The sequence below is a fragment of the Capra hircus genome, chromosome 2 (assembly GCF_001704415.2).
Source record: "Capra hircus breed San Clemente chromosome 2, ASM170441v1, whole genome shotgun sequence".
Taxonomy (NCBI): Eukaryota; Metazoa; Chordata; class Mammalia; order Artiodactyla; family Bovidae; genus Capra; species Capra hircus.
The window spans coordinates 102060463-102074941 of NC_030809.1; the positions used below are offsets into that span (position 1 = coordinate 102060463).

Consider the following 14479-nt stretch of genomic DNA (forward strand, 5'->3'; position numbering starts at 1 on the left):
GCGTATTTTGCAGTAGTGTGATAGAGTCAGCTTATACGGGCCCACAGGAACAACTGTTAAATGTTCTGGAATTTTGCGGAATTTTATTACTGTTAAGCACAAGCATCTTTACAAATTAAATGATATGGACTTATTAACTAAATTATATTAAAACAAAGGTAATGAATACTTAAAACTCATCATTTTCTAATCATTTTTGTGGGTTTTACAATCATCAGTGATGCTGAGGCTATTTAAGTCTATCGTCTCCATGTAATAAATAGCAAATAACATACTGCACATCTATTCCCAACTTAGTGTTCAGTGACATTATGTGGACGCTTGAAAGTAGCCATGGTGCAAGTATTTACACCGTGAAGATGGCATATCCTAAACATCAAGGCTTTTTCTTTTCCCTACAGGGCCGCTTGGTAAGCATTCACTAGTATACCACAGACTTCCAGCAACTATTTCTAGTGAAAAATGAACGTGGCCATTTTGTGGGGGCAGAGCGGAAGGAGGGAAGGCTTCTCCTATTATGAGAAAACTAGGGAGGGGAAATGGTTAAATTTATTTCATTCTTCAAGCCTGTTTCATATCAAAAGAGGTGGATATGGTGGTTTCTAGCACCCACACCAATTAGTTCCTGAAATTCAAGCAAACTCTTGTTTAGCACCCATTCATCTTCCTTTCTACAATCTTGGTTTTGGTTTCTACAACCCAGCCTACCCTTTCTGTGACGCCCTGATCTATAAAAAAGGGAAAAGGTAATACCTTCATTTAATTCTCAGAAATTTGGATGAGTCAAACTGATTCATGTATTTGAAAGTACTTTGAAAATCATGGGATGCACTTATGATATTTACCATATGACAAGAACCATGGACATGTTTATAAAATAAAATTAGAACTGAGTGTGTTCATATTCATAACATATTAATATTGCATTAGCTTTAGAAGATTTTTAGCCACAAAGAGCAATAATTTTCATTTAATCTCCTCCAGAAATATTATCTGAATACAAATACAAAACCCCAAAGCCCAAATTTCCTCCCTCTGTTTAATAGATCCTAGTGTTATCAATGCAACAATTGATTTTTCCAGAAGTCGTTAATTAGTGCATGTAAAGTATATGTGTGCACCAAGTACCTGAAACTATAGAAGAATCTGCAAGAGACGATTCCAGTGAACTATTCTCTATGTCCCAGACCTCCAGATTTGGCTGCTCCGTGGCTAAAAGGAGTGGCTCTTTGACTTCGAGACCATCTTCTTGTGATAAATTCTCAGACTCTGTGAACAAAAGTATCAAAAAGTAAACAATAGTGCCATGCAAGCTTTTATACAGTATACATAACTGTCATTGTGTTTCAAAAACAAATAGGGGTTCCTAATAGAGATTAACCTGAATATACTTACATACTTTGAAATTCTAAACAGAATGCAAATTGCAATGAAATGCAAGTTTTTATACAATATAAAGAGCTGCTATTTTTATTTTGAAAACCAAGTGGGGTCTCTAGTAAAGATATGCCTAAATACACTTCAATGGTTTGACATTTTGAAAGGTTTGGAATATGTTTTTACGTTCTGACAGTATTTTTATTTTTAATATGAACACAGTGGGTAATTCTTTTGTGATGACTAAATTTTATCTAAAAAGCCAATATAATATTAAGTATTATGCTAATCATAAGTGTGATGATTTCCTGTCTGACCATCACCTTTAGCCACTTATTTCAGTGATACACAGTCACACATAAGACTGCATTAGTGAAAATGCAAATTTGGTGGTAGTTTTTCTTTAACTTGTGATCTTGCCATTTTTTTCTCTCACTGTGCATTCTACATGAGATGTACATATGCTTTAATGTCAGCCTACATTTACGTATTTTGAATTTCTGGAGATTTTTTAGAAATTTAATAAAATATTCTGATCATTCTTTTCTCTCTCCCTCTATTTCTTTCATCTGGCCTTTTTCCCCTTCAGCCAACACGCACTGAGTGTTTTCTTAAATGCTTTTGTGGGTTACGAAGAAAAACAAGAGTTTTGCCCTTCTTAAGTACAATCTGTCAGAGACTGATGCCATAAAGAAAATGTCCTAAAGTATCATTTTTGATTAACCTATCTTAAAGAATAAGGAGAAAATACGTGCTGTGTATGGAGAATTTCCTGAAGACAACTGTTCTGACTTTGGAGTTTGTCTTTAGACAAGATGATTTGATAATATTCATCGGTATATATTAAGCATATTTGGGGTTTATAATAATAATAGGCAATTTATTTTGTGCTTTACTAATGTTAAATCATTTAATCCTAAAAATAATCCCGATGGTAAGTCATATTATTATCCCTATTTCACAGAGGAGTAAATTGAGGCATAGAATGGGCAGGTACCTGGTGAAAGTCACAGATCCAGAGACATGAAGGAGCCACGATTCAGTAAGTGTCAGGCTCCAGACCCCAGTCTCCTGTGTTAATCGGTGCAGGCCAGCTTGACAAAGCACCGTAGACCGAGTGGCTCAAGTAAAAAAAAGTATTTTATCATATTTCCGGAAATTCGAAGTCTATGGTCAATGTGCCAGCGTTTGGTCTCTGATGAGAGTTTATTTCTGAGATTGCTGAGCGTGACATCTTCATGGGGTCCTCGTGTGGTGGGGAAAGAGAGACGGAGACCTCATTTTTCTTCTTCTTCTAAGGCCTTGGGCCCATCAGACTGGGGTCTGCTCTGATGATCTCATTTAACCTCGATTACCTCCTAAAGACATACCACCAGGTACAGTCACAGAGGTGGTTGGGGCTTTAACCTCTGAATTTATGGGTTGAGGAGGGCACGATTCTGCCCACAGCAGCTCCTACCACATGAATAATCACAGCTAACTTTGTTCTGGGCATCAAGACTGGCTAAAAAATGATTAGACTCCCCTAATAAGATGTACAGATCAGCAAACAATAGTTAAATTCCTGAACCCCTGATTGGATTTTCTGAGGACATGAGAAGTAAGCCCTACTTGTTTAGAGTGAGTTTGTCAGGAGAACCCTGACTGCTGGTAGGGGTAGTGAGAATATAAGAATGCTGAATCCCAGATGGAGATTGTAACTTCTATCCAACTTTTGAAAGAAGCATAGAGGACTTGCCTGGTTATGTGGTTAAGAACCCGCCTGCTAATGCAGGGGACATGGAATTGATCTCTGGGTCAGAAAGATCCCCTGGAGAAGGAACTGGCAGCTCACTCCAGTATTCTTGCCTGGAAAACCCAATGGAAAGAGGAACCTGGCAGGCTACAGTCCATGAGGTCAAAAAGAGTCAGACACATAGCGGCTGAGCAGGAGCCAGGAAGATTCCATATGCTACTGGGCAATCGAGGCTGCATACTGCAACTACTGAGCCCAGGAACCCTGGAGCCCGCGCTCTGCAACAAAAGAAGCCACTGCAATGAGAAGCCCCCAGGCACAGCAACAAAGACCCAGTGCTGCCGAAAATAAATTAATTCATTTAAAAACTGAAAAAAAAAAAAAAAAAAGACGCTTAGAAACCCTAACTCTGCTCCCTGCCTTTTAAGAGCCCACATATCTGGGGCAACATCTATCATCATCCACTTTGGTTGAAAGAAGGAAAGCCCCAAATTTAAGAGGATCCTGTCAGGACACCAGGGAGAGTGAAAAGAATGAAAGACAATTAATTAGTGCCATATTCCTTTTATAAAGTGCTTGACGTTGACGTTCACCAGCCAATGTAAGTCCACAGGCAGGAGGAATTTGGATAAACTAGTTCCTAAGCCATTCTGAAATAGACACTTAAAGACAGTCATAGTCATGGCATATAATAAGGAAAGTAAAGAGGAAGTTTTGTGAATATTAGATAGATGTATGTGATAGGTGCCTTATTACACAGCTATTTCACATGTGTTCTTCACCTAGGGTGGCTATTGTTCAAAGAATTGGAATTTGAAAAATCGAATTAGACTTCTAAAAGGCACCAAAATATCTTAGAAAGAAATATTTTATATGTAACTTGTTGCTCTGCCCCAACAACCATGCCCACAAAAAAAGAAAGCAATGCAGCCAAACATATTGTCTGTGTCATGAGAGCTGGAAGATACTTCCGAGCCAATCTTCTAGCCTTCTTCCTAAAATAGTACACAGCTGTAAGATGGGTAGTTACCATCTACTTTGGAGGATGGATGTAACAAGGTCTTTTGTGATCTGCAAGGCTGCTCTTTCAAATATCCGTTGATACACGGAGACCAAAATTTCCCAGGAAACAAAAAAATCGAGACTGTAGCCATTTCAAAGTTCAAGTCTAGAATGTCGTCATGGATGGAAATGATCCCATGTGGTCTCGAAAGGGAACTCATCATAAGGTGTGATGGAGTCTGGCTCATCCTTGAGGGATAAGGGAGACATCTGGCCCCATCATCATTTGTAAATTTGACCTGAAGTCCCTTTAGAAGTAGCAGATTGGCATTAGAGTTATGCTATAGAAATAATAGCTGGGCCATAATAAATAAATGCAAAAAAAACCACAACTATAATCTTGATATTGCAAGCAAGTAGTACCATTGAGCTCCCTCCAGAGTACTAAAGCAAAATCAAGATGCTTCCTATTGAGAGGGAATTTTCCTTATACAATTCAACTTTGCTGTGGAAATAGAGACAAATGACAGTAGGAACTAAGGAAAGTGCTAGTGGACAAATCATGGAATTACTCCTGGCTTTTGAAAGTTGGATTGACCATCTTTGGCTGAATGAATCCCCTCAAACCCCTAAATGATTTCAGAGAGAAGAGGGAGCCTCTTGAGCTTTTCACTTTGTGGCTATTTTAAACTTATGACACCACACAGCATTTGTTTTGGGGTGAAACAAAAAGACCTTCCACAAATATGGAAGGCACTTTCCTTCCCATGGTTCACTTACACACAAGTTTATTAACATCAACTTTATAGGGCTTTTTAATATCACAGTAAAAATATTTGTCTGTCTATATATACACATAAATATGTAAACAGTATTATATATATATATATATTTATATATATATATATATATACACACACACACTGCTACTGCTAAGTCACTTCAGTCTTGTCCGACTGTGCGACCCCATAGACGGCAGCCCACCAGGCTCCCCCGTCCCTGGGATTCTCCAGGCAAGAACACCGGAGTGGGCTGCCATTGCCTTCTCCATATATACACACTCCATCTTATTTTGGAAACAAAGGGATTGTCTGAGACTTTTATCAAGATAATTTTAACATTGCTTAGACAAATAAATTGGAAGAAAATATTTTAGTGGTTATTACAACTATGCTGCAAAGTCTTCAGGACATTTATATAATACTTTGAGGAATTTATTAAACATTTGATAAAAGGTCTATAATTGCTAATGTATCACAATATTATTTTCTTTGAGTTTTTGAAAGTGTTCAACTATAATAATACAAATAGCATAGCTCTTTCACATATGTTATTTGTAAATATAGTATTAACTGCCACCTTATTTTTCTTTACAGAGTATGTATCCTATGTTTTAAAGAAGTATCAAATGAAAGACAAATTAAAATTTAATTGGCAATGAATGGTTACCAATATAGAGTTGTTATAATTTATACACAATTATATATAATTTAAATGGATTGTAATCATTTCAAGCTTACTTCACTTCTTTTATCCAGTCAAGCATTTAATCAACGTGTAACGAATACCAACAATATACCAGATATCTTTCCAGGTGCTGGGGATATGTACTTAAATGAGACATAACGCAGTCTCTGTTTCCATAAACCATACTTTCTAATGGAATAAGAAACAGTTTTCTAAGTTACTTATACAAAAGAAAAAACAGATAATTACCAAATCATTAGACCAAAGAGTATATTATGATTTTATGTTGTATTGTTTATGAAATAGCTTAATTTTGCTCAGTAGTTAGAAATACACACTATATATATGCACACATATATCTGTGTGTATATATATATATAGTATGTATACACACTATACAAAACTAAGCTATTTACTATATATTGGTAACCATTCATTGCCAATTATATTTTAATTTGTCTTTCATTTGATACTTCTTTAAAACATAGGATTCATACTCTGTAAAGAAAAATAAGGCGGCAGTTAATACTATATTTAGTAACAAATAACTATTTCACAAATAACCTATGTGAAAGAGCTATGCTATTTGTATTATTATAGTTGAACACTTTCAAAAACTCAAAGAAAATAATATTGTGATACATTAACAATTATAGACCTTTTATCAAATGTTTAATAAATTCTTCAAAGTATTATATAAATGTCCTGAAGACTTTGCAGCATAGTTGTAATAACCACTAAAATATTTTCTTCTAATTTATTTGTCTAAGCAATGTTAAAATTATCTTGATAAAAATCTCAGATAATCCCTTTGTTTCCAAAATAAGATGGAAAATGGAAAACATGTTGGATGAGGAGTCAGTGGCCAATATTCTAGCCCAGCTTGCTGAGTGTTATGGTCTTTGGGAGGGTCATCTTTTCCCAGGCAGCAGTTTCCTCATTTGTAAGGAGAAGAAAACAGATCTGAAATTCTGATTCTAAATATCCTTTTCTTTGGGCACCGTATCTATAGGCTTCATTAAACTCTAAATCACTAGGCAAAACACACAAAGCTGTCCTTTGCAGAATTAGCAATACCTGTATTGTCTTCACAACAATTGGTGCCTGTTAACTCCTGGGCAAGCTCATCATTTCCCGTCTGCCTCAGAATAGTTAGAAATGTAGAAAACCAGTTTTCTTTCTGCACAATCCTTTTCAGTAGCTCTCTTACCCCTGCTTCATTTCCATTATTTTCTGCAGCAGAAACCTGTTTTAAGAGAAAAGCAGAATTAAAGAAGTCAAACATCTTATGAATAAATTTAAACAGATACTAGCCTTTAGAAATATTGAACCATATGTATAAAGGTTCATATTAAAAAAAAACATCATTAAAGGAAACATCATTAAAGAAAACATCAATGCCACTTGCAGAAATTCTGAATTCTAGAGGGAGGAAATTTGCTGGGCCAATCCTCTTTTAAATGTCCACCATTTTTTAAAGCTTTTGAAATATTCAGACCTGACACAGGAAACAGATGTTTTACCTCTATCTTTCTGAATAAGGGGTGCAAAAGAAGGTGTCTTTAATCTCTACCTACATTATGTCTATTTGCATCAATTTCCTTCTGCATATCTAGGGCTTGCTATTTCTTTTCAACTCATGGAGTCTATAAATAGGAAATCAAACATTTGTTATCCAACCTCTCTTTCTTGACTCTTACAATTATGGAGTAAGTAATTACTATCACAGCTTTATATTCTTTAATATTTGTGCTATTTATCATTACTATAATATTTTTGTGTTTACTTAATACTATAAGAAATGTATTTCTATATATCTTTTTTAAAAATAAGGAAGAATTGTTTGTATATCATGCATTCCTATCTTAAGCTTTCACTTAATTTCTTTTATAGATTAATCTAGCAAACCTTTTAAAATGTGAATCATTTGTGTAATCATTATTACAATGAATCCCCCCAATTCTTAATATAGACCCAAACATTTGGAGAAATGATCACATTTAGACCAGAAAGAAATTAGGCAGAACACAATCAGCTTGCTATGTCATTAGGCAAACCACTTCACCTCTCCAGACTTCAGTTTCTATGTGTGTAAAATAAGCAATGGAAATGAAATTTCAGGGTTTGTCTGTCCTAGTTGCAGGTTAGAATCACCCGAGAACTTTAGAAAATACTGATGTCTGAGATCTGTCCCCAGAGATTCTCATTTGTCCATGTTGGGAAACAAGAAATTTTTTTCAAAAGCATCTCTTGATTCCAGCCAGCAGCTTAGGTAAGAAATACTGACTTACATACTTTCAAAGGTCCTTCTCAACATTTGTCTGTCTTCTAGTATAATATCGACCTTTCAACTAGATTGTTTCCTACAAATTTGTATATCTTCTAGTCCTATAAACATTCCCATAGTCATCTATTATCAGGAATTTGCATTTTTGGAACAATGCTTGGTACAAATTCAGTGTTGATTATTATTATGGATAACTGGGAAAATCATCTATCTTTATAAATGTTTCACCAGCAGACACTACTTGAAACAAAATTATACTGCATATTTCTACCCAATGGATATGTTCATTTCATTAGCTAATAGTTAATTATAAAGGTTTTGCATATATCAACCCAACAACTCTGAAGAAGATACTGACATTAACCCATTTTGCAGATCAGAAATCCAGGGCTCAGAGAAGTCCAATTACCTCCCTAACACCATAAAGCTAGTAAATGGCAAAGGTAGAATCTGATCCCAGGCAATTGGCTTCAGAAGTTGAATGCTGCCTTCTTGAACTCTAATTATAGCTGGTAATTGTCTCTAATTTTAAGTTCATTTTTTGACAAGAAGTGGTTAAAATGACAATAAAGCTTAAGCAATTTCTCCCTCACAACATTTCTAAGCACATTCTCACTCATTTCCTACTTTTCTCTAATTTCATTAACTTTCTAATGGAAATTCTTTGCCTTCTCTTTAAGTGTTTGTAACATTTTTATTATTATCTACTAATTTAAGCAGTAGTCACTAAAGATCCTAAATGAGACTGGTTTGAGCACCTTCTTTTAACTCAACTATTTCCATTTTTAATTATTTCAGCCTTTAATCAGCTTTGAACTCATTCCACAGAAGTAATCAGGAAGCATTTCTCTAAAATGAATAAGGCAAGCACTGTAATAATACTTATATTTTAAAAAGCTAATATATTATTATATTCACTAAATTTTCTTTGACTATTAATTAGTTATTTCTTTGAATATACAATGATTTGTATTTGTCAAGCTTGCTGTGTCCTTACTCAGTTCAGGAATTTGAGAAATATTTTGCCATTATTTCCTACAAGTATTTTTATTATTTGAATGTGGAACTACATATAATACCTGTGCAAGTTTAGCAGCATCATCAAGGTTCTGAATTTTTAAGAAATCTTCCTAGTTTGGATGCTAGAAAGTATATCAATTTCCTTTAAAGCAACCATAAAATTTTTTTAAATTAATCTGTTCTCCTAAAACATAAGAAAAATATAAGATCCCAATACATACACTTGATTATTAAAATTCTTGGGAAGTGAATATTTTGACGAGACTGAAACAGGGCATATAATGATTCCCACTCATATTTCTTCCCAATTTAATGTATTCTCTTGGCTATGAAGTTAAAAATGTCTATGGATACATTATTAACTAATACATGGAGTGGGAAATAAATATGAATTTGTGGGTAATACAGTTCAGTGATTTCATATTCTGAATTCTTTGATCTAGTTTTTTCTAACATACATTAGTAGAGAAACCAATGATATTTCTTTTAAACCCTGGATAGCCAACACAGTTGTAAAGTTCAATAAAAATGGTTTTCTCCTTCAGAATAACCTCAGATATCTATTTAAAAGTAATGGTGACTTTTTAACATAGCAGAACTAACCCTCAGTACCAGTAATTCAGGAAGCAAACTCATATTAAAAACAAAGGATTTTAAAGAACGAGTTCTCTCCAAAAGTTAATGTCTTCGTGAATGAATAAGCATTGTCACACAGACACAACTAATTTCTTATTAGTACTTTTTATTGCTAAAAAAAAATCTTATCCATCCTAATTTAAGTGGCAATACAATGAGCTGGAAGGAGACTGACCCCAATACTCAACTTCATGTAAATAGAACTGGAGGGTTTCTAGCTGGACTGGTGATGCTATCTCTGATTCTTTGTATAAATGAAAGGTATATAAAGTCTTCCAGGACTATAGATGTTTAATGGTTTGAACTGGACAGGGCTGAGATATGCAGCTTACCTAAGCTGTTAAGACACTGTAGAAATGTTTATATGATCCAGAGTTCATGGGTGTCTAAGTCATGGATGTACTAAGATGTCACTTAGCAGCCTAAATAGAAGCAGGTCAGTACAGGAGCACCCCTTTATTGTTAGGGATCATTCTATTATAACGTTCTGTAAAGGCACTCTTGTATTTATTAATGAGTCTCCAGCATTTACAGTAGTGTCTCACATATACTACACACTTTTTACCTACATGTTAGAAGAATGAACATGGATCAACACTGCATCATGAACTCCGTGAAAGCACAGGCAGTATCTGTATTATTCTCCATTCTTTTCAGCACTAGCTTGGTGTCTGGTGCAACATGCCACTCCATAGTTTCAAAGGGAATGAATGAATAATTAATCAATTAAATCAATTTCTTTGGGTATCTGCTGGTCACAAAACTAATCTAGGATCACTTTTAGAAGCACTTGTGTAACAGGGACAGGGATTGGGTGGTGGAGGTGGAAATCCTAAACTAAAATACAGGCCAAGTAGAAAATGTCAACTGGAAAACAGGAAAAGAACAAAAATAAAATATTTTGGGAATTCCCTGGTGGTCCAGTGGTTAGGACTCAGACTCGCATTTCTGGGGCCCTGGGTTCAATCCTTGGTTAGCAAACTAAGATTCCACAAGTCATGTGGTAAAGCAAAAAATTAACTAATTATTTTTAGAAGTCCTAATTTCTTAGTTAAATGCTATTTTAAGATGTCAGAAAAGCAAACTTGGAGATCTTATATTCATTATCCAACCATTCTTCCTCCCCTCCCCCCGATGCCTGGCAAAGGAATTCATTACACCAAGCATTTTCATTTTATATTCTGGACAACTTCTTGGAAATTACTCCAATCAATTAATAACTTATTAAGCACCAATATCATACTTAATTCTAACTAGGTCCTGGTTTCATCCTTAGATGAAAAACAGTTTCTTCCTCAACTCATAGTTTAATACATGGAACTTAGGAGGCAGATCTCAATTTCAACATAAGGCATTTACCTTAGTCCTTGAAACTTTAAATTCACAAGGAAATCAAACCAAATAAATAATAGAAGTCATCATCATATCCAAACAGCTCTTTCTTATTAATAAAGCTTTTTCATAAACACTGTTTCTCACTCATGTTCACTAAAACACTGTGAATGAGAAGAAATTATTATTATATCCATTTTAAATAGTACATTTAGGATCAGGAAACTTAAATAATTTGGCCCAAAGGAATAGAGATGGTAAGAAACAGAGATGTCAAAATCCAGGTCTTGCCATTTCAAATTCCCATGCTTTCCTCATTACACTTTTCTGTAATAAGATAAACATTCCTCAAGGAACCCATATCAACATGCTATGGATTCTTCTAAACCTAGTGTTTCCTTCCCATCGTCCGCCATTGCTTCCTTTTGTGACAGATGGTATCTTTAAGAATGATGTGCCAGGATCTCACACAGACACTACTGTTCCTTAGAAAGCCTCCATATATTGCTCCTCCATTCTCCCCTATGAGAGAGAAATGGGGTTGCTTTGGCCTTAACTGCTACCAGTATACAAATGTCCTTTTACTGTATATCTTCTTTGTGTCAAATCCCTTGCATTCCTGCTAGCTGCCTCCAAGCTTGCCAGAATCAAGAACTTGGATAAAATCTAGCTGGCGGAAATTCAATCCAGGCAAGACAAAAGTGATGCTGATAGGCAGACGTATTTAGAGTAAATAAGGAGAAGTGCTGTTTCACTGGCAATCGGGACATCATACCCACCAAACATAAACAGCTTTGTGGTGTTACTGGACTCTGTTGCTTCTGGACTTCCTAACAGCTACTGTGGCTGGAAATGCCATCTTCCATCTCCAGCTGGCTTGAAGGCTGCATACTGTCTTCCAAATTAAGATTCTGCCACAGTGATGTACACATTTGTCATATCCAGCTGGACTACTATAATGCGTTCTAGCTGGTTCTCAATACACAAAACTACATAAACCTTACTGACAACAGTGCAAAGTTATTTACTTGTTGGGAAAACCAGTCATCAAAATTAGATACACACTTAGGTCTTTGGACAGGCCCTAAGGCTGTCAAGTTGACAAAGGAGCATTAGCTTTAGTCACTAAAGATCAAGTCACATCATAGGCTGATAGGAGTCCTGTGCCCAGAACTTTGTAATGAGGATACAATTGATGAACTAAAAAGAAAGAAAGAAAGAAAATGTCAAAAATCATAGCATGTTAGACTTTGACCCCCCAAAATGGGTTTATTTGTCTACATGCCTTTCAAAATAAAACTTTCACTGTACACGCTAAGTCAGATTTGAATAGGACAGAGTTTCTATATGCCACAGTACTTCCTTATTCACTGAAAAACAATGAACAATAAAATGCTAAGTGTAATCCCCTGTAAAACTCTTCCTGTCAAAATGGCACCTAAAAAATCCATTATTTTTCTATTAAAATGGAAAATTACTACTGGCTACATAGTTTTTCAATTAATTATCTCCAATTTTTGATTCCCAAAGAATGCTGAAACTTCTGTTAAAGAAAAAAAAGAGTGTGTGTGCGTGTGCATGTGTGTGTGTGTGTATGTACTATGTAATTTCCCCATTTGGACCAAAATTAAATGGCATAGTGCATAATATAGGCCAGAGACTGGAAAACTTTTTGTTTAAAGCCCAGATAATGAATATTTTAGGATTTGTGGGCTATATGGCTCTATGTTCAAATGCTCTTAATGTGCAGAAGCAATCACAGCATGTAAATGAATGAGGATAGTTGTTTCCAATAAAACTTTCTTTATGAACTGAAAAATTTAAAATTTAAACATCATTCTTAGCTTTCAGGCTGGATTTAGCATGGGTCATGGTTTGCTGATCCCGGTTCTATGCAACTACATATAATACAACATAAAATTTCACACCATCAGGAACTAAATCCTTACCTCTACCACTGTCTTCCTGGTAGACCTTGGGCAGGTTATTTAAACTGCCTCAGTCTAGTCATCTGTAAAATGGCACAGTTCATAATACTAGATTATTAACTAATAACTCAAGAGATTATTGTGAGCATGAACTCTGATAATAGGTTTTGCAAATGAATCTAATCGTACAGTGTTTAATAAATGCTGTCTATTAGCATACATTATTTTTCTAGAGTTCTTTCTTCTTTAGCTCATTTCAGTTAAAGAATTAGAAAAAATAGCTGTTTTGTTTTAAATTTGCAAAATTATGTTTTTAAAAGCCTAGACAGTCTCAAGGAAGGAGGGAACCAAATTTACCCAAAGATGTCAAAAAACGTTTGGAATGGGGCAAATGGAGGAACAACCCTAAGTAGTAATATCTGCCTTTAAGTCTAGCTCCATTTGAACTGACACCTACCCGATTTCTGTCTTCAACTGTCAACAGTTTCTCCTCCACACATTTATCCAAGACATCTGCAACCAGAAGCTTGTCCACCAGTGTGGGCTGAAGAAGGTTCAGCAGTTGGAGACACTCATCGTGAGCGTTCTCAAACGATGGAGAAGGCAAGTCCGTGAGCTCTGGGTTCACATAGCGGGCGGCTAAGGGGTTGCCTGCTTGCCGGAGGGCCTCTACGAACATCCTAGCCCAGCCGAGCGGCCAGTTCCCCCTCTCCAAGGTGTTCAGAAGCAGATCAGCTGCCTGAATGTCCCCAGTGGTGGCGGCCGTCCTCTGAATATGCTCTTTCACTTCTGGAGATAGAAAAGTCAGGTAGTCCAATACTGGTTCCACCTGGATGTACCTTTTCACTCTGGCCCTGAAACACGAGATGAGATAGCAGAAATTCTTGTCTGCGAAACTCCCATCCGACGACATCTTTCTTCCTCAGAGATGGGAAAAGATTCTCCCAGGTAGACGGAAAAGTTGTTCTCAACTCAGCGAATGATAGGTGTCTTTGCTGCTGCTTCGGAGCCGCAGGGCCTGCAGCAACGCACCTGACGACGGGGTTGCCTGCAGGACCCCCGGGCGGGCGCGCGGGGGCGCGGTGGCACCTGGGCAGGTGGGCAGGTGCGCAGGACACGGCGGCGGCGGCGGGCGCTCGCGTGAGCCGGGGACCAGGGCGCCGGCTCTGCTCACTCGGGTGGGAGTTTCGAGGCCAACCCTCGGCCAGGCAGTTATATAGTTAGCCTGACTTCGGTTTCTGTTTCGATTCTCTTCTTCAGGACTTTCCACACGTAATGCGCTGGGCGGGGAGTGTCTGTTTGGTCGGGGAGGAGCCACCTTTTGGTCGGTTCTGGTAAGGACAGTCCTTTGGCCCTGTGGGAAACAGAAACGGAAAGCGAATTCTCTCTTCCACGGAGTAAGACGGCAGCGCTTCAGCAATGCCAGCGGGTATTTTGTCGACTTTGCAGGGTTCGGCCTGAAAATTCAGACTTCCCTCCCCACGGGTGTCTCGCACCACACCTTGTCAGCTAAGATCTGGAGGGCGTGCAAGCGTGATTGGGGACTTCCCAGCCCAGAGGTGAAGGGAGACTGCCACAGACCCTGATGTCAACAGGAAGTTAGTAGGCTTGACTGGCGAATGCAGGCAGCCCCCAGCCCCGCCCAGTGTGAGATTACAGGGACAAGCAGAGAGATGACACTAAGAAGACATCTCT

At 37.0% G+C, this 14479-nt stretch overlaps 1 protein-coding gene across 1 annotated transcript in view; it reads right to left on the reverse strand.

The window, feature by feature from the left end:
* Window positions 1–13857, reverse strand: part of IFIH1 (interferon induced with helicase C domain 1) — a 59759-nt gene extending 45902 nt beyond the window's left edge. Inside the window, exons 1-3 of the mRNA XM_018063834.1 lie at window positions 13242–13857; window positions 6659–6827; window positions 1129–1269 (exon numbers count right to left, since the gene is read on the reverse strand). Coding sequence (XP_017919323.1) covers window positions 1129–1269; window positions 6659–6827; window positions 13242–13697 — 766 coding nt within the window. The 5' untranslated portion in view covers window positions 13698–13857. The remainder of the gene's footprint in view (window positions 1–1128; window positions 1270–6658; window positions 6828–13241) is intronic.